The 25,312-nt window shown below is 40.5% G+C and overlaps 1 protein-coding gene and 1 long non-coding RNA gene across 2 annotated transcripts in view; one reads left to right on the top strand and one right to left on the bottom strand.

Annotated features, from left to right (window-relative positions):
* LOC117500641 overlaps nt 1-5,871 on the top strand; it is an 8,911-nt gene extending 3,040 nt beyond the window's left edge. The window contains exons 2-3 of the long non-coding RNA XR_004557815.1: nt 4,439-4,443; nt 5,860-5,871. This is a non-coding gene — a long non-coding RNA (uncharacterized LOC117500641). The remainder of the gene's footprint in view (nt 1-4,438; nt 4,444-5,859) is intronic.
* The window catches only part of atl1 (atlastin GTPase 1), a 27,821-nt gene extending 2,509 nt beyond the window's left edge, over nt 1-25,312 (bottom strand). Inside the window, exons 1-12 of the mRNA XM_034159385.1 lie at nt 25,001-25,312; nt 19,945-20,195; nt 18,110-18,244; nt 15,993-16,097; nt 15,589-15,639; nt 13,647-13,703; nt 13,264-13,356; nt 11,581-11,719; nt 9,807-9,934; nt 7,794-7,850; nt 786-857; nt 270-701 (exon numbers count right to left, since the gene is read on the bottom strand). Of these exons, the coding sequence (XP_034015276.1) occupies nt 270-701; nt 786-857; nt 7,794-7,850; nt 9,807-9,934; nt 11,581-11,719; nt 13,264-13,356; nt 13,647-13,703; nt 15,589-15,639; nt 15,993-16,097; nt 18,110-18,244; nt 19,945-20,195; nt 25,001-25,034 (1,554 nt within the window). The 5' untranslated portion in view covers nt 25,035-25,312. The remainder of the gene's footprint in view (nt 1-269; nt 702-785; nt 858-7,793; nt 7,851-9,806; nt 9,935-11,580; nt 11,720-13,263; nt 13,357-13,646; nt 13,704-15,588; nt 15,640-15,992; nt 16,098-18,109; nt 18,245-19,944; nt 20,196-25,000) is intronic.

Raw genomic sequence — 25,312 nt, 5'->3', positions numbered from 1 at the left:
GCCACCTAGTGGTTAAAATATTCCTGAGGTTTGTAATGATTCTTTCACATTTTGGGTGGAATAACTTGGTATAACTTTGAACCTTGACAGAATCATGACAGTTGGGAAATTCAAAAGTTATGAGAATTTTCAGTGTCGTCCTCAAATAGCAGAGAAGCGTCTCTTTGTAGTTTTTCACTGTGTCAAGCTGCTGTTCAAGTGATTTTGCACATGTTAATACTCAGGTTAGGGTTGCTAAATTTCTATAAAAGTGCACACGGTTGCGTTACCTGGTCCCACAGTGCCCCAGCCACCTGGTCGATGACGGCGCCCAGCTCTCTGTATTCTCCAGAGTAGCGGATGTAGGCCCAGGTACAGAGCGTGATCAGCGCCAGGCCCAGGATCATGTTACACAAGCTGGCAATCACGTCCACACCCACAAAGCCTGTGATGCCCGCAGCCACGTACATGACAAAGATGACCACAAACAGCGTGGCCGGCGTGCGGGCGGCGTGGAAAATGTTCTTGGAGTCATTGTGCTTGATGTACTGGACGAACACCTCCTCGATTTCTCCTTCCAGCTGCTGCAGGTAGCGGCGGCTGAACTCCTCGCCTCCCATCTTCTTCACGCCTCGGAACACCTGCAGGGCCTCCTCTCGGATGATGCTCTGTTTGGCCTGCAGCTCACTGGGGGCCAGGAAGGGCCGATCGCCCCCGCAGACCTGAAGATGAAGAAGAAGCGTGTGAGCGTAGAAGAATCAGTCGTAGTGGGAAGTCCCCAAACCTCACATTGAATTTTCTCTTACCTCCTCCATTTTCTTGTTGTACAAATCCTTAGCAGCTGCTACTGCCGCCAAATTATTAGCCTCCGCGGTGGCCTGAGAGAGGGAACGTAAAAAAAACAAAAAACAGGGTTAGCTGGAGAAGAGTCAGAGTACATAACTCATCTGAGGCCACGAGATAATTCAGAGTTTCCATTCAGTGTTCGATGAGACAATGACTTGTTTGGGATTGAGATTAAAGTGACAGCACCCCCCCCCCCCCCCCCCCCCAAAAAAAGTGTGTTATCAATGTGCAAGAAGCACATAAGCATCAGAGTATGGAAATAAAGACAGAATAAACTATTTTTATTTCTATATTTTCATGAGATAGGTCTTCCAGCTATACTGTAATAACATAGTCGGAGTGGCTATACGCCCAACCGTTGGGTCAATAAAGTAAATTCGCGAGCATATACGCCCAACCGCAACCGACCAATGAGCGCGCTTGTAAGCTCACTTCCAGTTTCAACGCGGGAGGGAAAGAAGGCGGATATTTTCATGCCGGCTGCGGGAAGGTTCGCAGCCCGTGGAGGAGCTGTGATCTAAAGCGGTTCTGTTTGGCTCATCACACCCAGGGAACAGTGTCAAACTAACACCATCTTACAGCCTACAAGCAGCATTTTGTTCAAAAACTGTTTCGTCGTTGTTAACAGGCTTCCGTTCAAAATGCTCATGATGTTTGTCTGTTTTCATCCATTGCGGTGTTTTTGCAGTAATTAAAGACGGTGCCATTAAATGTGTCAAACATACGCCACAACAGAGCCTTAAAAAGTGGTGTAAAAAAACGTAGTTTAGATGCACAAAACGTGTCAAATACACAATCACGATTGGGTGAATAAGATAAGACATTATATTTATCTGCCCAACGGTTGGGCATGTAATGTTCTATGTATGACTTATCTGCCCAACTTGTTGGGCGAATAAGATAAGACATTATATTTATCTGCTCAACGGTTGTGCATGTAATGTTCTATGTATGACTTATCTGCCCAACTTGTTGGGCGAATAAGATAAGACATTATATATATCTGCTCACCGGTTGTGCATGTAATGTTCTATGTATGACTTATCTGCCCAACTTGTTGGGCGAATAAGATAAGACATTATATTTATCTGCCCAACGGTTGTGCATGTAATGTTCTATGTATGACTTATCTGCCCAACTTGTTGGGCGAATAAGATAAGACATTATATTTATCTGCTCAACGGTTGTGCATGTAATGTTCTATGTATGACTTATCTGCCCAACTTGTTGGGCGAATAAGATAAGACATTATATTTATCTGCCCAACGGTTGTGCATGTAACGTTCAATGTATGACTTATCTGCCCAACTTGTTGGGCGAATAAGATAAGACATTATATTTATCTGCCCAACGGTTGTGCATGTAATGTTCTATGTATGACTTATCTGCCCAACTTGTTGGGCGAATAAGATAAGACATTATATATATCTGCTCACCGGTTGTGCATGTAATGTTCTATGTATGACTTATCTGCCCAACTTGTTGGGCGAATAATCAATCAATCAATCAATTTTTTTATATAGCGCCAAATCACAACAAACAGTTGCCCCAAGGCGCTTTATATTGTAAGGCAAGGCCATACAATAATTATGTAAAACCCCAACGGTCAAAACGACCCCCTGTGAGCAAGCACTTGGCCACAGTGGGAAGGAAAAACTCCCCTTTAACAGGAAGAAACCTCCAGCAGAACCAGGCTCAGGGAGGGGCAGTCCTCTGCTGGGACTGGTTGGGGCTGAGGGAGAGAACCAGGAAAAAGACATGCTGTTGAGGGGAGCAGAGATCGATCACTAATGATTAAATGCAGAGTGGTGCATACAGAGCAAAAAGAGAAAGAAACAGTGCATCATGGGAACCCCCCAGCAGTCTATGTCTATAGCAGCATAACTTAGGGATGGTTCAGGGTCACCTGATCCAGCCCTAACTATAAGCTTTAGCAAAAAGGAAAGTTTTAAGCCTAATCTTAAAAGTAGAGAGGGTGTCTGTCTCCCTGATCTGAATTGGGAGCTGGTTCCACAGGAGAGGAGCCTGAAAGCTGAAGGCTCTGCCTCCCATTCTACTCTTACAAACCCTAGGAACTACAAGTAAGCCTGCAGTCTGAGAGCGAAGCGCTCTATTGGGGTGATATGGTACTACGAGGTTCCTAAGATAAGATGGGACCTGATTATTCAAAACCTTATAAGTAAGAAGAAGAATTTTAAATTCTATTCTAGAATTAACAGGAAGCCAATGAAGAGAGGCCAATATGGGTGAGATATGCTCTCTCCTTCTAGTCCCCGTCAGTACTCTAGCTGCAGCATTTTGAATTAACTGAAGGCTTTTTAGGGAACTTTTAGGACAACCTGATAATAATGAATTACAATAGTCCAGCCTAGAGGAAATAAATGCATGAATTAGTTTTTCAGCATCACTCTGAGACAAGACCTTTCTGATTGTAGAGATATTGCGTAATGCAAAAAAGCAGTCCTACATATTTGTTTAATATGCGCTTTGAATGACATATCCTGATCAAAAATAACTCCAAGATTTCTCACAGTATTACTAGAGCTCAGGGTAATGCCATCCAGAGTAAGGATCTGGTTAGACACCATGTTTCTAAGATTTGTGGGGCCAAGTACAATAACTTCAGTTTTATCTGAGTTTAAAAGCAGGAAATTAGAGGTCATCCATGTCTTTATGTCTGTAAGACAATCCTGCAGTTTAGCTAATTGGTGTGTGTCCTCTGGCTTCATGGATAGATAAAGCTGGGTATCATCTGCGTAACAATGAAAATTTAAGCAATACCGTCTAATAATACTGCCTAAGGGAAGCATGTATAAAGTGAATAAAATTGGTCCTAGCACAGAACCTTGTGGAACTCCATAATTAACTTTAGTCTGTGAAGAAGATTCCCCATTTACATGAACAAATTGTAATCTATTAGACAAATATGATTCAAACCACCGCAACGCAGTGCCTTTAATACCTATGGCATGCTCTAATCTCTGTAATAAAATTTTATGGTCAACAGTATCAAAAGCAGCACTGAGGTCTAACAGAACAAGCACAGAGATGAGTCCACTATCCGAGGCCATAAGAAGATCATTTGTAACCTTCACTAATGCTGTTTCTGTACTATGATGAATTCTAAAACCTGACTGAAACTCTTCAAATAGACCATTCCTCTGCAGATGATCAGTTAGCTGTTTTACAACTACCCTTTCAAGAATTTTTGAGAGAAAAGGAAGTTTGGAGATTGGCCTATAATTAGCTAAGATAGCTGGGTCAAGTGATGGCTTTTTAAGTAATGGTTTAATTACTGCCACCTTAAAAGCCTGTGGTACATAGCCAACTAACAAAGATAGACTGATCATATTTAAGATCGAAGCATTAAATAATGGTAAGGCTTCCTTGAGCAGCCTGGTAGGAATGGGGTCTAATAAACATGTTGATGGTTTGGATGAAGTAACTAATGAAAATAACTCAGACAGAACAATCGGAGAGAAAGAGTCTAACCAAATACCGGCATCACTGAAAGCAGCCAAAGATAACGATACGTCTTTGGGATGGTTATGAGTAATTTTTTCTCTAATAGTTAAAAATTTGTTAGCAAAGAAAGTCATGAAGTCATTACTAGTTAAAGTTAATGGAATACTCAGCTCAATAGAGCTCTGACTCTTTGTCAGCCTGGCTACAGTGCTGAAAAGAAACCTGGGGTTGTTCTTATTTTCTTCAATTAGTGATGAGTAGAAAGATGTCCTAGCTTTACGGAGGGCTTTTTTTTATAGAGCAACAGACTCTTTTTCCAGGCTAAGTGAAGATCTTCTAAATTAGTGAGACGCCATTTCCTCTCCAACTTACGGGTTATCTGCTTTAAGCTACGAGTTTGTGAGTTATACCACGGAGTCAGGCACTTCTGATTTAAAGCTCTCTTTTTCAGAGGAGCTACAGCATCCAAAGTTGTCTTCAATGAGGATGTAAAACTACTGACGAGATACTCTATCTCACTTACAGAGTTTAGGTAGCTACTCTGCACTGTGTTGGTATATGGCATTAGAGAACATAAAGAAGGAATCATATCCTCAAACCTAGTTACAGCGCTTTCTGAAAGACTTCTAGTGTAATGAAACTTATTCCCCACTGCTGGGTAGTCCATCAGAGTAAATGTAAATGTTATTAAGAAATGATCAGACAGAAGGGAGATTTCAGGGAATACTGTTAAGTCTTCTATTTCCATACCATAAGTCAGAACAAGATCTAAGATATGATTAAAGTGGTGGGTGGACTCATTTACTTTTTGAGCAAAGCCAATAGAGTCTAATAATAGATTAAATGCAGTGTTGAGGCTGTCATTCTCAGCATCTGTGTGGATGTTAAAATCGCCCACTATAATTATCTTATCTGAGCTAAGCACTAAGTCAGACAAAAGGTCTGAAAATTCACAGAGAAACTCACAGTAACGACCAGGTGGACGATAGATAATAACAAATAAAACTGGTTTTTGGGACTTCCAATTTGGATGGACAAGACTAAGAGTCAAGCTTTCAAATGAATTAAAGCTCTGTCTGGGTTTTTGATTAATTAATAAGCTGGAATGGAAGATTGCTGCTAATCCTCCACCCCGGCCCGTGCTACGAGCATTCTGACAGTTCGTGTGACTCGGGGGTGTTGACTCATTTAAACAAACATATTCATCCTGCTGTAACCAGGTTTCTGTAAGGCAGAATAAATCAATATGTTGATCAATTATTATATCATTTACCAACAGGGACTTAGAAGAGAGAGACCTGTTTAATAGACCACATTTAACTGTTTTAGTCTGTGGTGCAGTTGAAGGTGCTATATTATTTTTTCTTTTTGAATTTTTATGCTTAAATAGATTTTTGCTGGTTATTGGTAGTCTGGGAGCAGGCACCGTCTCTACGGGGATGGGGTAATGAGGGGATGGCAGGGGGAGAGAAGCTGCAGAGAGGTGTGTAAGACTACAACTCTGCTTCCTGGTCCCAACCCTGGATAGTCACGGTTTGGAGGATTTAAGAAAATTGGCCAGATTTCTAGAAATGAGAGCTGCTCCATCCAAAGTGGGATGGATGCCGTCTCTCCTAACAAGACCAGGTTTTCCCCAGAAGCTTTGCCAATTATCAATGAAGCCCACCTCATTTTTTGGACACCACTCAGACAGCCAGCAATTCAAGGAGAACATGCGGCTAAACATGTCACTCCCGGTCCGATTGGGGAGGGGCCCAGAGAAAACTACAGAGTCCGACATTGTTTTTGCAAAGTTACACACCGATTTAATGTTAATTTTAGTGACCTCCGATTGGCGTAACCGGGTGTCATTACTGCCGACGTGAATTACAATCTTACCAAATTTACGCTTAGCCTTAGCCAGCAGTTTCAAATTTCCTTCAATGTCGCCTGCTCTGGCCCCCGGAAGACAATTGACAATGGTTGCTGGTGTCGCTAACTTCACATTTCTCAAAACAGAGTCGCCAATAACCAGAGTTTGATCCTCGGCGGGTGTGTCGTCGAGTGGGGAAAAACGGTTAGAGATGTGAACGGGTTGACGGTGTACACGGGGCTTCTGTTTAGAACTACGCTTCCTCCTCACAGTCACCCAGTCAGCCTGTTTTCCCGGCTGCTCGGGATCTGCCAGGGGGGAACTAACGGCGGCTAAGCTACCTTGGTCCGCACCGACTACAGGGGCCTGGCTAGCTGTAGAATTTTCCACGGTGCGGAGCCGAGTCTCCAGTTCGCCCAGCCTGGCCTCCAAAGCTACGAATATGCTACACTTATTACAAGTACCGTTACTGCTAAAGGAGGCCGAGGAATAACTAAACATTTCACACCCAGAGCAGAGAAGTGTGGGAGAGACAGGAGAAGCCGCCATGCTAAATCGGCTAAGAGCTAGTAGCTACGCTAAGCTAGCGGATTCCTAAAAACACGCAAAGTGAATAATGTGTAAATAATTTAGAGGTGATTCAGCAGAAGGAGTGCTTTAGTTAAGGCACGTAAAGATTACACTGGGAAACAAATCGTAATCTAGATAACTAGATCAATCTAACTGCGCAGATTAAACAGCTAACAGATACAGCAAAACACCGCTGTGCTCCGGAACAGGAAGTGATACAATACCGCAGTGAGAGCCAACCACCAGTAGAGGCAAGGCAAATCAGGTGACAATTTCTGGAACAGGAAGTAGGCGGAGCTAGAACACCTGAAAGGTTATTTTGGGGTCATTAAATCTTCAAAAGCAAAATGAGACTCAACATTTTTTGTCGGAGCTGCAGGTCCTTTGTTATTTATCTGCCCAACAGTTGGGCGTATAGCCTTTGCCTAATGTAACAGCATTAGAACTCGAAACTGTGCTGTCACACACTCCGGTACAGTAGGTGGCAGTATGCACCTTTTTATGCTCTGGTAAAATAAAGAAATCAATACATTTTCTTAATTTTTACCCAAGGCCAAAATATGGCCATCAGGTATTGTGAAGACTCTGCCATCCATCCATCCGTCCGTCTGTCTGTGCTCAGCATAAGTCCAGTTCAATTACCGCCAGAGTCTTCAAATTCACAGGGAACATTCTTGGGACACAGACCTTGGACAAGTTCAAAGATGACTAACATTGACCTATTTTAAGAGGTCAAAAGGTCACATTTCATTTCCTATTTTTATGCTCATATGGCTATGGGTATTTTAGCATTGCATTTTATATCTTATATATATATATATATATATATATATATAGAGAGAGAGAGAGAGAGAGAGAGAGAGAGAGAGAGAGAGAGAGAGAGAGAGGAATAAAAACAACTTGAAAAGAAAATATTTTTCAAGCAAAAAATAAATATTTTAAAAAGTAAGATTGGATGATATAAATTTCCATTAAAAGCGACTGTTTTCAGCCAAGAGGTGAAATATACATTATTGTCAGTCTCCCCGGGGAGGTCCTACAAGCATGTCCAAATTATGAATACAGTCGGAAAATTTCATACCTGCAGCATAGATTTTGGATGTGGCAGCTCTTCACCTTGGTAAATTTTGATATATGCCTGAAACAAACAAAAATCATGGACAGTTCCAGAGTAATCATGATGTGAGAAACCTGTCTTAGAGAGTATCGGTATAAAACTAAATATAAAATAATTGCAATAAGAATAATAATAAAAAGGTGAAAACATGACTTCATAGTGGATGGGAAAAAATGAGAATGATGTTAAAAACAGGCTCTAACATTACAGTGAAAAAGTCCATTTTTTTAAAATCTTTGTTCATATGTCATTTTTCAGTGTTTCAGGTATTCAAATTAGATCTCACACAAAATAAAAGTACTTAAACGGGCACAAAATAAAGGTTTTAAATTATTAACTGGCACAATTATTCATTATCATTAATAGCTGGTTTTAGGACTCTTCTGATAAGTGGGGATCACTGTGCTGGACCACTGGCCCAGAACTGCTTTAGTTCAGCTACACTGCAGGTTTAAAAGCATCAACCTCATATTTAAGCTCCTGGCACATTTATCTCAATATGGTTCAAATCAGGAATTGGACTAGCACACTTACAAAACTTGCATTTATGCCTACTGAGTCAGTTAGATGTGGAGTTGTTCTCATGATTTAGATTGCTGCAAAATATTTGTGTGACGAGTCGTCACCGTGCTGCTGGATTAACAGTTTTCTCCATTTGAAGCTAAAGGCTCTGGCTGTGGTTCTTTTGAGTCCCAGAACATTAGAAATAGTTTTGCAGCTCTTCTCAGACTGATGTATTTCTGTCACCTTCCTTGGTTCGGAAACTTCTTTAATCTTCGGCATCGTGTGCTCCAGCGTGAGACCTTAATGCCAAATTCAGACTGCTGAATCAGTTCTATTAACTGATGATTTCATTAAACAGAGTGAGCAGTCATTTAAAAGCTGTATTTCATGTTTACACAGTCCCATTTTGCTTGAATATCCCCATTTAACCCTCTGGAGTTGTTCCACGTGAATACGTGTCAAAGTCACATGACCAAATTAAGTGGTTGTCCCATCAAATTCCCAATACTCTCAAGTTTCTGTTTGAATGTTTGTTGAAAGTGCAGACTTCAACCTATATACCACTTTTAAAATGTTCACAGACCCACGTATTTGGTTGCCTTCAACGTACGCGTGAACATCTGCCCGTTTTGACACCTCTGGCTGGTGGAAAAAAAGTCTTCCCCTTTATCATTGGTGGAAAATACATGACATCAACCAATGAAAAACCACTGACCCCATGTGGGTGGGGATGTCAATCAGATTGAGAAAAGAAAAAAAAGCCTCCAAGGGGCCAATGCTGCCTCCAGGTGGACAACAGAAGGAAGTGTCAGGCCTGTGATGTTCAACACAGGACATAGGTCTTTGATGGACTGGAATTGGTTTTCTGAGTGGCACTAATAATTTTCTGACATCTTATTGCATTGTAAATAGTTGTACAAAAATACGTGAAGCATTTCCTGTATTTTAATGTAAATAGTTGTGTATAACTTTGTTTTTTGCTGCATTTGTACATATGTTTTTGAAATTTACAATTTATACTTGTATTCTAAGTTATAAAAATGGTTTGTTAAAAAAACAAACTCTTTTCCTATTCAGAGTTTATGTTTTTGTGTGAATTTAGGTTCACTATATTAATATAGTATGTCAGAATGAAAGAAAAACTGTAAAGTCACACAGGTGAGGTTGTTGTGAAAACATGACAAAAACAAAGCAAAGTAAACAGTTTTTTAAGGTAAATTATGAAGGTCAAACCAAAAGTAGTCAACAATGCCTAATTACACCCTGGACTCCAGAGGGTTAAAGACTGTAGCAGCAACTATACAATAATATGGAAAAAAAAAATTGCAAATACATTGTTGTAGCACTGTATGTAGGAACCTTTATGATTAATAAAAATGTGCCTTCCAAATTTATATATATATATATATATATATATATATATATATATTTCCCCCCCCCCACACACACACACTCATACAGTTGTGTTCTGACCTTGAAGTACTCCAACAAGCCTCTGCAGGTGATTTTACTCCCATTGATCTCCTTCACGTCAATGCTACGAGGACTGAGAAGCCAAGGAACCAGAACCTTCAGGTTGTTTATGAATTCACCATCGATCTCTAGGCAGGACAGAGAGCCAATCAACAACAATTTATTTTTCAAACACAAATATGTTTCTTTAGATTTACTCAAGGGGCCTTGTTTATAAACTATATGTATGCACAAAAACCATGTGCACACCTTTTCTCCATGCACGAGCTGGAATTTCTAATGAAATGATGTCCGGTGGAAATGTTTGCAACTCTTAAGATTCACATATGTAGGTACATGTTTTTCAAGCAAGTAAAGCCTGATCGGGTGAGACGGCGTTTAACGTAAAACAAAGCAGCCAACATCACGGTGACGGAGTTGATGCAGGAGGGAGCCAGAGCACCTGGAGGGAATCCATGCAAACACGGACTAGAAACAACCAGATGGGATTCAACCTACTTGCCGTGAGGCAACAGTGCTCACATCCACTGTGCTGCCCTCATCTATACATCAAAAGCCAAGTGGTCTCTGTGTCCGTGTGTGTAGCTTCGATCATGGAGAAACTGGGGAGAGTTGGCATTTGCCATTTGGTATGCTTATGTACTTTGGGTCAAGGATGAACGCTGCTAAAATGGAAAGTTGATAGAACTAATATTTTTGGAGAAATTACGGATATTATGCAACAACAGTGAACAACAGACATTGATAATTACATTCTGGACTCACACTCCATTCCAAATCATTATAGAAACTTTGCATAATTTATTACTACCCTTGAAAAATGTCAGCTACCTATTTTATAAACACTACCCAATCTAGAGGCCGTGGATCCCCACGGGCAACACACTAGTGTCTTATTATCACCGAACCGTTATTTCTGTTCACTCATACACCTATACCTTTAAAAGAAGGCACTGTAAATAATGTGAATTTAATTTTTAATCAAGATTGATTGATTGCAATGGTGCTGCTGTGCACAAGCTGAAACAACTGCTTTTCCCCCTCCATTTAATGGCTTTTCTTTTGTTCGTGATTCCCGAACCAGCACCATCAAATAAAACATATTTCTTTTTCTACACATCTCAAATGACTAACAATTTTTCATTGTAACAGCACTTCTTCTGTGGCTTTTTTTTTTTTTTTTGCTTGTTTGTTTGTTTCTACAACCCCCCCCCCCCCCCCCCCCCCCCACACACACACACACACCCACAAAAAAACCCCCACAAAAAACTGGTGATTCATACATTTATTTTGATCTTTATTTCATCACAGACAGTATGAACTCAAGATATTTCACGTTTTGTTTGATTGATTTATGTCATTTGTTCGTATACTTCCGTTCCAGTATTTAAGGCCTGCAACACATTTCACAAAAAGTTGGGAAGTTGTTTCATTCTACATATAAGAATCAAATCATCACTTTTACAGCCAATTTTCTTAAGTTAGATACGATGGATGCATGAATATTTATTTCCTAGTCACTGAATATGTCTGGGACTTCATTCAGAAATTAAAACACTATGGTACTGTTGTCTGGTAAATCTGGGTCAAGCAGGCAGTTCTCAAAGACTGAGTGACCATGCTGGTAGGAGACTTGTGAGGGAAGCCACCTAACAGAACACCCATGACAGAGCTAAAATAACTATAGGCTCCTGTGGATGCGGGTGGAGAAACTGAGACTGTGCAACATTTGTAGGTTTCATCCAGATTATCATGTTTGTAGACTGAGTCCTACCTTTAAGTCTTCCATCAAAGAGCGGGTTCGTGGCCACTTTGAGGCCAGGGTGAGGCATCAGGAAACAGGAGATGTTGGTGAAGCACGAGTGGATGTGTTTTCGCACATTCTGCAGCTCCTCGTGCTGGTTCTCTGAAATCTGTGCAGCGAAAACATCCACACAGTCATCGATCGTGTTTATCATTTTCATGCTTTAAAAAGTGGATCGTTTTATCTGGTTTCACTGCGGCAAAAGAAGTGCTGGCTTTAAAACTACAGTTTGTATGATTTAGTGTCATCTAGTGGTGAGCTTGGAGATTTCACTTCTTTTGCGAGAGGGATTTATGCTCTTTCACTTTTTCTTGTGATAAACAATATGTATGATGCTCTATTTCACCAAAAATTAATGTTCGCAAACTTGTTAGCCTGCACTAGCAACCAGCAGGCAATGTATAGGGGGAACTTCCCACTAGCCCTAGGGTCCATTGGTCATAGTCCTAGTATTAAGGAAAGCATGTTGAAGTTGTTTTTACATTTATGGTAGGCCATATGTTGCACTAAAGTAGGTAAGTAATGTTGCAAAAGTATGACAATTAAAAAACAAACATTTAATTAAGCTGAATTACCATTATTTGTTGATTTTCAATTCAATAGATTTATAGACAACAGTACAATTAAAGGCGACTAATTGTGTATGTCAACAGAATCATACGTTTTATTTTTGGAAATTGAACAAAACTGGATCTGGTTTGTTAGCTATTTGAATGTATTACATTTATTTGTGAACTTTAAATTTTTACTTTAATCTTTATTTAACCAGATTAGGCCCGTTTAGATCGAGATCTCTTTTGCAAGGGCAATTATAAAGGTTCCAATTCACCGCTCCTGCACGTATTTAAATGCAGGAGGAAGCCGGAGCACCTGGAAGAAACCCACGCAAACACGTGGAGAACATGTAAACTCCGCACAGAAAGGCCACAGGTGGGAATCAATCCCATGACCTTCTTGCTGTGAGGCAACAGTGCCAACCAATAATCCACCGTGCGTATTACAGTTTAGGGTTGTAATATACACCATCAAATAATATAAAGAGGTTCAGACTAGTGGACTCTAGGACCAGTGGACCCTAGGTCTACTGGCCCCTCCCCCTTGCACGGTGGAAGAAGAAAATTCAAGCCCAACACAATTTTAATAAAACAGATAAATAATAACTAAAACAAAACCATAGACTAATTGCTGTGTATCACTAATTAATAAGTATTATTAATATATTTTGAATTCTCTCTAAACAGGACAGATGATTAGAGTTGAAGCTTTCTGCAAAGTTGTGATGTAATTTTCGTTGATTTTTTTCCCATTTTGCAGAATCAGCATTTGGCCAATTTCTCATGGGGACGACAGAAGGACCAACATGAATAAAATAACATGCTGAACTTTTTTTTCCTATAAATGCCCAAGTGACATATGTCATTCCTCAGACTGGAGGAGATCTTTGGAAGGGAAAAGAAATGGTTTTGTGGTATTGTTACAAAGTTGTGTGATGTTTTCTAACCCAATATGTAGAATAAAAATGTAAAGATCTGAGGAGCACGTGTATAATAATGATTTATTCATGCCTGAGTTTGCCTCGGCTCCACCCGTAAGACCTTTAGGATCACTGCAAATTAAAACCTCTGCAGATGAACATCAGTGACGATGACTGACCTTCAGCCTTTTCTCAAGGAATTTCAGCCCTCCTTCTTGTCCATAAGGAAACTCGTATGGAAAGCTCCAGTCACGGACAAGAAAAATCATGGACTAAAAAACAACAACAAAAAACAAAACAGGTTGTAGATTTAATTCACTAGTAGTTTACATACTCGTATGAGTTTATTTTAATTGACTGTTTATTCTTGTAATTTTAACATGGAAAACCATAAAACAATCCTGAATACAATATAGTTCCAGCTACTGAGGCCAAAAATAATTTGTAAATGCAATTTAAATAACAAACACAGTGACAATACAAAAATCTGAGTGTGTGGTTATATTGTTTGATTTTTCACTCAAATTTTACCAACAAGCACAATGTTGCAAATACACGATACCTGGAAGGGTTTGAGAAACGTCTCCTCCATTGCTAGTCTGCCATACTCAGTAAAAAGCTGAAATAAAGTAACAAACAAAACCAAAGGGCATGTAACGCACTCCGAGCTTTTCAGATCAAACAAGAGCAATCTGAGATTTCTGATGTCCACCAAGGGTTGACGAAGACTCAAAATAACTGATATGTGATTCACATTGTGACCCAAACATTACCTGGATCTGGATTCAACACAATGCAATAATTGCATACTGATCCAGAATGGTCCGACTGATCAAGATGTTGCAATCTGATATTTAATTCACGAGCTGAAACAAAATAGTGTCTTCCTGATCTTGATTTTACATCATGATGTCGTATCCATGAAGCAGTTTTGATGTAATCCTTAAAAGTCTACAAAGCGAAATCCTGATCCACAATCCGGATCTGGGGATTCAGCACCTCCCCGCCTTCACTGCGCATGCGTCGTGGCATAACGTTAGCAGCGATTAACAGATTATGGCCTCCTTTCTGCTTAAAACTCACTTTAGAATGATTTAAGAGGTTTTATGTTGTCATCTGATGGTTAATAATCACATTATTCTGTTTGATCGTTTTGGGTGTAGAGAGTCAGACTCAGAGACTCAGATAGTCAGACTCAGACGTGCTGCTGTCACGCTCTGATAGCCCCCCCCCTGTCTTTTATGCACAAATGATTGTTGCACAAAAGCTTCAGATATCTGGCGCTGAGATTGATGATAACTGGAGTGCAGTTTTAAGAAACGAGGCGATAATCAGTGAATCGCTGCTGACGCTCCGAAATGATGCAATGCGCAGTGAAGGCGGGGGGGGGCTGAGCTCCTCACATCAGATGCACATCACCTCCAAAATTTAATGGTGTCTTCCGACGACTAACACCAGTGTGTGGTGAAAATCCATTAAGTCGTTTTGACGTAATCCTCAAAATCTGACAAAGTGAAGCATACAAATTAAAATCCTGATCCAGAATCTAGATCTGGATCACCTCTATAATTCAGTGGAGTCTTCCGTAGCCTAATATCTATCTGTGATACAAATTTGTTGAGAATCTGTGAAGTAGTTTTGAAGTAATCTTTAAAGGCTATATAAAGAGAAATCTGATCCAGAATCTGGATACGGTGTCGCAGATCGAACGGTCCCCCCTAAAAATCGGTCTGCCCTACCTTCACTGCGCATGCGTCATTCTGTGCATCAGCCGCAGTTCACCGATTATCACCTCGTTTATGCTTCGAACTGCACTCCAGTCATCATCTGTGTCAGCGACAGATATCTGAAGCTTTTGTACAACAATCATGTCCACATCAATTCAGCATTATTCCATCATAAAAGACGGAGGATGTGATCAGAGCGCCACAGCTGATGTGCTGTTGCTGCTGCGTTCACTGCGCCTCCGTCATTTCAAAGAGTCAGTAACGACTCACTGATTATCACCTCATTTCTGCTTAAAACTGACTTTAGAATGATTTAAGAGGTTTTACTTTGTTATCTGATGGTTAATAATCACATTATTCCCTTCGATCTCTTTGGGTGTAGAGAGTCAGACTCAGACGATCTGCTGTGGTCCCAAATGATGCATGCGCAGTGAAGGCAGGGTGGACCTATTTTTAGGGGGGGGCTGTTCGATCTGCGACACCGGATCACCTCCACAATTTAATGGAGTCTTCCATGGCCTAATATCTATCTGTGGTAAAAAAAATAAAAATAAAAATCCACGTAGTTTTGACGTAATCCTGCTAACAGACAGACAGACAAATAAATGAACACTAATAATTTTATTACATCCTTGGCGGACGTAATAATATTTTTACTTGCTCAATAAGATTACTTCATTGTTAGAATTATTTTGGGAGACTTAGCTGCAGCGGGTGGATTTATGCGTCTACAGATATATATTTTTATTTGGTGCGTGAGGTGTTGATGGCGGTTACCTGTAAGTGCTGAAGGTCGTCCTCCTGTACATTCTGAGAGATGTTGTAAACCTGAAAAAAGATTAAATAAAAATAAACATCTCAGTGGGTCTAACATGCTGATCAGAGGAAAAAAATAAAGATTTTTAAATATAAAAACAGCATATATGAAGACTATTTTACAAATCCCTCGAGCTGCCACTTCATCCTTTCTATCTCAAATTAATTTTAATAAAACATTTCCACCATATTGTGAAAATTTGTTTTCAGGAAATAATCTGAGCAATCGTGCTGTGAAACTAAGCAACAAATAACCAAAAACAAACAACAACAACACAGCAAAAACACCTGCTGTTCCAGACTTAGACATACTGATCATCAGTCCTCTGCTCACGTTCACGTCCTGACACAAAAAGTCGTCCTACCTGCATGGAGCTTATCATGGTGCTCAGGGCGAAGACAGTGGCCGAATCCCTCAAGGTGGACTGGCTGTCAAACGTGCCTTGGGTGTCCATGAGCAACACAGCGACCTAATGAGACAGGTGAAGGTTTTCATGATCAGTTACTCTGCGTGTTCGTCCTGCCTGTGGTTTGCTAAGTAAAACAGTGTCAGGGTTTGGGTTAGTGTTTGAACCCCTGAATCAGTGCGACAGAAAACATTATTGGTTTGTTTTTAATTTTATAGTATGTATCTGTATGTTATTATCTGTGATCGAGTGAGTCTATATTTCTCTGTCAAAGATCTGTACATTTATTCTCATAGAGCCCACAACGAGCCAAACTTATTCTTTCAGAGTGTCGTGCCAAACAAAATGCAACAAGTGTACTGAAAAACTTTACATAAGATTTCCCACTGTGGACAGGTGAGACATAAGACACCTTTGGCTAACATGGGTGTAAGTTTAATTAAACAATCTAATTCAGATGATAAGAAATGTTGTTAATGTCCGTGAAAGGAGTTTTTCCCCATTACTGCTTTCAATTACGTCTTCTTTTCTGCAGTTCCCTCTTGTGGTGTGCCTCAAGGTTCTGTTCTGGGACCGATTTCATTTGCTTTATATGCGCTTCCCTTTGGATTCATTTTGAATACTTTACATGTGCCTAAATTAGTGACCTTCTACATCTTAATATCATATGATAAAGGCTTACAGGTGGCTCCCCGCTTCAGACTGAAAGCAAAACAAGATTGTGCTTTTGAGGTTGTTTCTCACAAATTGTAGAACACTGACCCATTAGACCACCGGACTCACTATAAGCTCAGTGGCTGTTGTTTATGATCCTCTGTCTGTCCAAACACAGCACAGATGGTGACTTAGTTGAAAGCACTGTGTGTTGTGGTCTGTCCCCTGGTTTTGTCTTATGTCCTGTCTGTTAGTTGTCGTGTTTTCCTGTATGTCACACTTTAGCCTTTCTTGAGTTTCCCTTTAGTTTGGTAATTATTTATGGATTGTTTTAGGTGCTACTCACCCCAAGGTTCTTTGTGGTTTGATGTTTCTCTCTGTCAGTCCCTGTGTGTTTGTAGGCGTGGCCCTGTCACTTGGTGTACCTTCACAGGTGTGTATCATCACAGTCACAATTTTCAATATAATTTCAATTTGTTTTATTTATATAGTGCCAATAATGCTACCTCAACGCACTTCACATGGGTAAGGTCTACCTTTACCAACCTAACCACACCTGTCTCTTGTCCTCTCTTACATGTCACTATTTAAGGTTTTCACTGTTTTGCCCTCACTTTGCTTATTCCCGTTTGTTTTGGCCCTGTTGTTAGTCAGTTCTGTTTACCTGTCTCCCCTTTTCCTGGTGTTTTTGCCTCCTTGGTTCCCAATCTTTTGAAATATTTCTCAATTTTGGACTCGTGTTATCAACCTGAGTTTTAGAAAAATTATTTTCTTTCCACTCCTGTTTGGTCACTGTCTGCAACTTTGGGTTCTAGCCTTCTGAAATTGTGACACCGTCTGTCCATCCATCCATCTGTCCCTCTAAACATTTCCTAACATGGACCCTATCTTGATGATCTATGGTGCACAGTTGGAGGTGCATAGTGCAAAGTCATATTGTGCATCAAACTCCTTTCTGATATTTAGGTGCCATGAAATCTATCAAAATAGAGCTCAGAGTGCAAAGAGGTTGGGGGCATCTTGTGGGCATAATATAAAATGTTAATCACCACAGTAACAGTGATCTAATTTATATATTAATTAAATCATGGGGTTTCAGGTGCACCTTTTACCCAGATGATGCAATACATCATATGTGGAGACCACGTACACAGAGAAACGTGTATATCTCCTGGTGTTCCTTAGCAGCCGGTCTCCTAGCCACATACTAATCAGGACCTACTCTGCTTAACCTCTGAGATCTGACAGGATCAGGTGTGCACAAAGCAACATGACTACATCTCTAAAATATATACTATTGTGGAAAAATGAAGACAAATAGATAAGAAGCAGTCCAAAATGTTAGGATCAAGGTCACACTGAACCAAATTATGTTTTACTAGCATGTTTTATTAAAGTAGAGCGTGGTGCACAGTTTCCACCTTTCTTCCATCTGGCTTGTCCACCAGGAAGACCTCACTCCAGATCTGGATCCCAGTGGTCTCCCTCTCTGAGCCACCCCTCCAGGAGAAACCGGTGAGGGGCTCGTTTGCATCACCCAGCCAGTGTTCAGACGCCTGAGAACCAAAAGATTACAAGAGTTCAAAGGTCACCTGTTCTTATGTTTGTAATACTTTGCTTCTTTTGTTGTTCACCAGTTTTCTAATCGGGTTCTCTTGGCTGTGAGTCAATCAGCCGCTCTGCAGAATTTCCACAAGTAACTCCATAAAGCTACTGAATACTCAGCTCTGACATTCTGGCAGAGGGCCGGTGAACACTGTACTGAATGACATGTTGTGGAGAGTTGATCTTTTTTTCTGTAGAGACGAGAGAGTAAACCCTATCCAGGCCCTGAGGCTCATCCGGCTGATGCTTATCTGTGGAGCATTAAGGGAATGAAAGTCCACGAGTCCCCCAGAATCTTTTCTCTTTTTTTTTTTATATTTGTCTGAATAGCTCACATTCATGTCTGTGTGCTCTCTACCTTATCTGACAGCTCTCACAATCAGATCTTGGGTCACATAAGCAAATTTGGCACCATCCCCAGCCAAATGTTCCATCTATTCTTTAATTAAATTGTTGCTTTCCCATTCTATTGTATATTTCATCCTGTATTTGCACATGTAGTAGGCATAATATTTATCCCCGTTTTTGCTAGCTTGATTTGCTACAACACGCTGATATGAAGGAGGATGATGGTTGACATAGCGCACCGACAGGCACGCAATGTGCACCGTGTTCAACAGATGGCAACCAAACTAGGGAGGTGATGGTCTAGAGCAGGGTGCAGTCCTCGAGGGCCGGTGTCCTGCACCTTTTAGATGTGTCCCTGGTCCAATACACCTGAATCAAATGGCTGAATTACCTCCTCCGTATGTAGCCACGTTCTCCAGAGTGCTGCTAATGACCTCATTAATTGAATCAGGTGTGTCGAAGCAGTGACACATCTAAAAGTTGCAGGACACCGGCCCTCGAGGATTGGAGTTGAAAACCCTTGGTCTAGTGGTTAAGCGTTGGGCTAAAGACCAGCGGATCCTCGGTTCAAACCCCAGCCAGACTGAAAAATCACTAAGGGCCCTTGGGCAAGGTCCTTAATCCCCAGTTGCTCCCAGTATGTAGTGAGCACCTTGCATGGCAGCACCCTGACATTGGTGTGTGCTTGGGTGAATGTAAGGCATAATTGTAAAGCGCTTTGAGTGTCTGATGGAGATAGAAAAGCACTATATAAATGCAGTCCATTTAAACTACTACCTGTAAATTGAACCACAGCTTGTCCTAACTTTCTATTATGCATTCCGCTTCCACGAACCATCTTGCAAGTGGCAGACACATCTATGAAAAACAAAGTATCTTTTCTGATAGATCTGAGTTCACAATAACTAATCAGTTTGTTCTCATTATGTGCTCTTCTTAATTTGATGAATAACAAGATGATAGCATTTACTGTTTTGGAGTTATTGTCTACACAACCTGGCTGGGATGAACTAACCAAGCACTCACCTACATTTTTGCTGTCCAAATGAAATATTTCTCTAAGGACAGAAGATTTTTGTATTTGTAACCCCTGTTACATACAGTGTGATGTACTCTCCTGTCCTTGGGATAGTCCAGTGCAGAAGATCTTTTACTTCCTATTGCTGCTCCATCTTTCTTAATGATTTTCTGCTTTTATAATAGATTGAATAATTATATCACTTCTGCTGTCTCATAAAGTCAATTCCTTTCATTCACAGACGCTATTATTTCTGGCCTTCACTGCACAGGTGCAGAAACTTACATGGTTATACATGTAACGTAGCATGAAGTCCATAAGGAAGGACTTGCCCTTCCGAAAAGCTCCAGCCACAGAAATGGCTACCACCTCCCGGTCTCTGACCTCCTCAGCCAGTAGGATGCGGCTCAACGCCGGCTCATCCAGTTCGAAGGTGTGATCATCTTTGACCAGGAGCACCTGGACGGGCTGAGCTCGTCCATCTGGTTCCTCCTCCTCTGAACTCCAGTCATATACATTTTTGTCACTAAGGGACCCTGAGGGACAAAACAGAAGGAAAACCTGTTTGGGTAGTGCCCAGAAAAAAATATTAAAATGAAAAGAATGTATTTAATAAAATTACTTCAACAGCATGATGAGGCACCTACTAGTTAGCATACAAGGCGTTAGGGTTCAGGTTAGCTTGTTCTTCTGAAAACCAACTGTTTTTCTAGCTACCAGATGTTCTGAAAATAATGGTGTCACTGTTGTGTGGGCCGCCAGAAGAGGAGGTACTGCTGGCCCACCACCAGAGGGCGCCCTGCCTGAAGTGCGGGCTTCAGGCACGAGAGGGCGCTGCCGCCAGGGACACAGCCGGGAGTGACAGCTGTTACTCATTATTTCCTGACAGCTGTCACTCATTCTTCATCATCTCACTCCATAAAACCCAGACGTCATCTCCACCTCATCGCCGAGATATCGTACTTCTTTGGAGGTAATATCCTCAGCCATTTGTGTTTACAATATAATCCGTATATTGTGAGTGTTTGCAGGAGTACCGGTCCCTCTTTCTGTGGAAGCTGAGTGAATGCTGGACGGCACTCTTTTCCCCTGAGGAATCACTGCGGTACTCTGCAGAATATTGTGTTAGAGGTGGAGGTGGCATTCCCACCGTTGTTGTTACTGGGTGTACACACACCCACACTTGACTGTCTTTGTTCTTCGCCAGCAGTACCAGATCCGACAGTCGGGGACGGTGATCACCTGGGAATTCGGGACTTGGCGGCTCCAGTATTCACCAGGTTCGGTGGCGGCGGAAATCGTGTGGTTCCGGCTCTTCTCAGGACAGACGTCTTCTATCCTCGAGCCTGCCCACACGTCACCTTTGTGGATTGACTGTAACCATATTCTGAGATTGTCTGTATGTTCGTTGTGCTCCTTCACAACATTAAATTGTTATTTTTTGGCTCATCTATTGACCATTCATTTGCGCCCCCTGTTGTGGGTCCGTGTCACTACACTTTCACAACAGTCACCCCAACAAGCCTATTTAAAATGAGCTTGTTTGCTGTAAATAAACTGATGTGGACAGAGGTTAGCAAAATAGCATAAGCCAGCATAACAGATGTGCAACACATTCTGAAATATACTGTACTACAGTCACTCTCTAAGTATTTTTCAAGCACTCAAAATATCATTGCTAACAAGACCCTCTTCATAGTATCCCCATTACTTGCTGTGGTTTGTTTTACTCTTCCCATATGTCAAGTAAATAACTCCATGCCTTCTGTGCAAATATTAGCTTGCTATTTTGTTTGATGAAAAATGTAACATGAACACAATTGTTATTAATGGTCAGCAGCGGTGCTAGCTAGCACCCTCCCCTATGTTCGGGGGGCCGACTATAGTTGTAAGGTTATGGTTAGGCTACAAACCTGAAAATTGATATTTCAGCACATAGGCCGCAATAGCCATGTGGCCTATTCAATGCTACAGTATCTCATACTAGCTTGTGGCAGCAGCAATCATAGCTGAGATCAAATGTCATACTTTTCATAAAATGCAGCCCCACAATAGTAAAAACTGTTCTTCAAACAGGTAAACAGAATTTGCAGTCAGTTGTATATTTGATAGTACAAATACACTCCCTTCATGTATCTATTCATTAATTTATTTTTAATTTAGTTTCTGGCCAGGAGTTATGCTAGCTAGATTAACAGCTATCTTAGAAAAGAACGCACTCATCTTATTTACAGCCAAATATGTTCTGCTCATATTTCAGGGTAATTTTATTAAATAACTGAATATAACAGTTGTGATTATAAAGACTTAACTAGTAGTAACAAGCTTCAGTCCTGTCTATTTTAATCACAGCACTCTACTGAAAGCATTCAAGGAACTTTTTAAAAAATTAGAAGAAAACACCAGAAAATGTAATAGTTTTACGGTTCTTTCCCACAAGTGCTGTTTTTTAACATCCAAATTATTCACCACTGTAAGTTGTGCTTATCGAGAAAAACTGCTGTTCTTCCGTCCGTCTTTCTGTCCATCTGTACGTCAAAACCTTCTGCGTCCTAAAGCTCAAAAACCATAAAACTCTCATAGTCCAACTTTTTATACATTATTACCGGGAGATCAAAGCTATGCCAAAAATAAATAAATAAATAAATCATGCAATTCTAATATTTACAAATGCCTTTTTTTGCTGAATTTTGGGCTAACAGAAACCGTGAAATGCTCACATTGCCCAGTAGAGGGCGACAAAAGCTGCTGAAATGTGTGGCAAGATCTTGACTGTTTATTCATTTGAGAAGTTAACTTTTGGCAAAAAAATAAAAACATTTTTTAAAAATAAGATGGATGGACAGCCAAAAATTTGCTTACAGTTGTGTCCCTTACCCTTAAGGGCAATTTACTTATTTAAATATGTTAGAATAATATCTTCCATGTTTCTGTGAAAGTCTGATCCAAATATGATCCAGCCAGTCAATAAATTATTTATGCTTTCATTAATTTATTCTAAAAATCTCATTACTATTAATTAAAGATCAGTTAAATGGAGCTTCAGAATTTCTGTGCAGGTATTTTTTTAGTGAGAAGAGTGAGTGATGACAGCAGCCTCAAAACACTCAGCAAGTTGTGTCCTTTACTGTCTCTGGATTGATAGAACAGCCTGCATGGATGTTAATCATCATAATGAATCAGGCCACGCGAGCCCTGATTGTATCTGAGGAGATCATGTGCACTGAAGCGCTCTTTGCAGATCTTTCCAGGCACTGACTCAGTGAGTTTCCAGTCTGCTGTAGATCACGCCTCTCCTGCACAAATGTACTGCCAAGCCATGCAAGAGACTGGAAAAATATAATACCTCCCAAATGTCATTATAATACACGATAAATATAGTTTTTAGAGGAACACAGTTGGATTAGGGTGTGTCATATTTTTCAAGGCACGCTGTCAAAGAATGGCATCTCTTGGTGTACAAAAAGATCCTGAAGTAAATGGAAATTAAAGTAAAAAATCTGGGTAAAATAACATTTTGTAGACCAAAATACTGCATAGACACTGAACGGAAAGAACATCCTACCAAAAAATATATAAATAACAAACCGGATCTGTATGTATTTCTTTAAATAGAAAGGAGCTGTTGCTTGCCACGCCCACTCGTCAAAACTATGCAGGGCAGGACCAATAACAGCCCGCTGGTATCATTGTACATGTGTGCTTTGTACAAAACAGGTTCAAGTGGTGTGTTTAACCCTCTGGGGTCCAGGGACTCTGAACATATTTTGGTGTGTTTTACTGAGAATCCCAGACGACACACACTCCAGTCACTTGCAAAGAGAGGCATAAACTGACATTGCTGGACCATGTGATCTTCTTCACCTTCTAGGATTGGCTGGAATTGATGGATCATGTACAAACAAGAAACTGTACTTTCAGGAAGTGGTTGAACAAAGTCTCTGTGATATTATATTCCTAGTTTATTAATAGAAATATGATGAAAAATAGATCTGGACGCGCCGGTGTGTTTGTGGACCCCAGAGGGTTAACAAAATAAGAAGTAGAGAATTGCACTTCTGTGACATACATATGGCACAGATGTCTAAAATGAGCCATTTCAGGCCTAGACACCGCTTGTAGCAGGGTAATTCTGTGAAATCTAAACAGAAAATTGTGGGACTTTGATGGTTTTTAACATGAAACTCCACTCACATATTTTTAACTGTAAAAGGTATACTTTTTTTAATTTGCAAATTATAACCCCTTTGACCCGTTTACAAAGGCCTCCTCTTGTATGACTCCTGTTCGTGTGATCATGTTTCTGCCCTTCAGCTCAAATCAGGTTTGGGTTGGTAAATGCTCCTCCTATGGAAGTAAATCTGTGCCATCAGAGTTTGAATTTGAATTTATAAGGTTGAATGTTTTTAGCATCAAAATCAGAGTTTGAAGTTGAATTTCTAAGGTTGAATTTGTTTAGGATCAAATTATTCAGCCTCAAAAAAATCAACCTAAAAAAAAAAAAAAAAAAAATCAACCTAAAAAAAATTCAACCTAAAAAAATTGAATAAAAAATTGAATTTTTTAGGTTGAATTTTTTTTTTTTTTTTAGGTTGACGTTTTTGAGGCTGAATAATTTGATGCCAAACAAATTCAACCTTAGAAATTCAACTTCAAACTCTGATTTTGATGCTAAAAACATTCAACCTTCAAAATTCAAATTCAAACTCTGATGGCACAGATTTACTTCCATACCTCCTCTAACAAACAGCAGAATTCTCCTCTTTCTTTGCTCCTAATCCATTCACTCAGTCTTGAATTCCCATTTCAGGCTTATCCAAAGTCCACACAGAGAGCCCGATGATAATTTGGACCTCATCACGGTGATGGAGGTGATGATGATGATGACGCCATAAAGCTGACACTAAGATCAATATCTTCTTTCTGATGTCATGCACTATTACATAATTCCACGTTTGCTGCACCACAAACAGTGACAGGAGGGGATCTGAGACAATAAAACAATAAAAATCAGATTGTTGTTTTCAGGCTTACGTGAGCCTGGATCATTCCATCAGTGTATTTGTGCTGAAAATGAGGCTTTAATGATTTTGAAGAATACACAATTTTGATCGAAATCCGCCGTATAGCGCCAAATAAATACACGTTGTGCACACATTTACTATTAGCATTGGATTTATTTAAGATGTTTTTTAAAGGTGTAGTGGTAGAAATCAACGATAAACAACAAGCTTCGTCATGGGCTCGAACACAGTCTAAGTGGCTGCGTTGCGTTCAATGGGCCTCGGCAAGAATCACGTTTCTATGTGCGCCAAATGTGAGACGGTGTGCGCGCGCTCACCCCAGCTGTCTCTGTCTTTGCGGTGTTTGGCCATAATCCTTCTGTTTGTCCGCTATCAACGATCCGAGGCGGCACTCATGAGTGTGGCGGCGGGAGGAAGCTGCCCTCACCGAAACGATGCTCGAATCGCAGGAGGATGCTGCCGCCTTTATTCCCCGCTGTGAGGGTTTATACGCGCCGACAGATGGCGCTGTTGTCCTTTATGCTTCCTCTCTGTGAACTACAAAGAGAAACTATCGCGGATCACCAGATCACCGGTCACTTACCAGTCGAAAAAAACACGTGTTTATCGCCGATTATCACTGTGTGTTA

This window comes from Thalassophryne amazonica, chromosome 19 (assembly GCF_902500255.1).
Source record: "Thalassophryne amazonica chromosome 19, fThaAma1.1, whole genome shotgun sequence".
Lineage (NCBI taxonomy): Eukaryota > Metazoa > Chordata > Actinopteri > Batrachoidiformes > Batrachoididae > Thalassophryne > Thalassophryne amazonica.
This window is presented reverse-complemented; position numbering and strand designations above follow the sequence as displayed.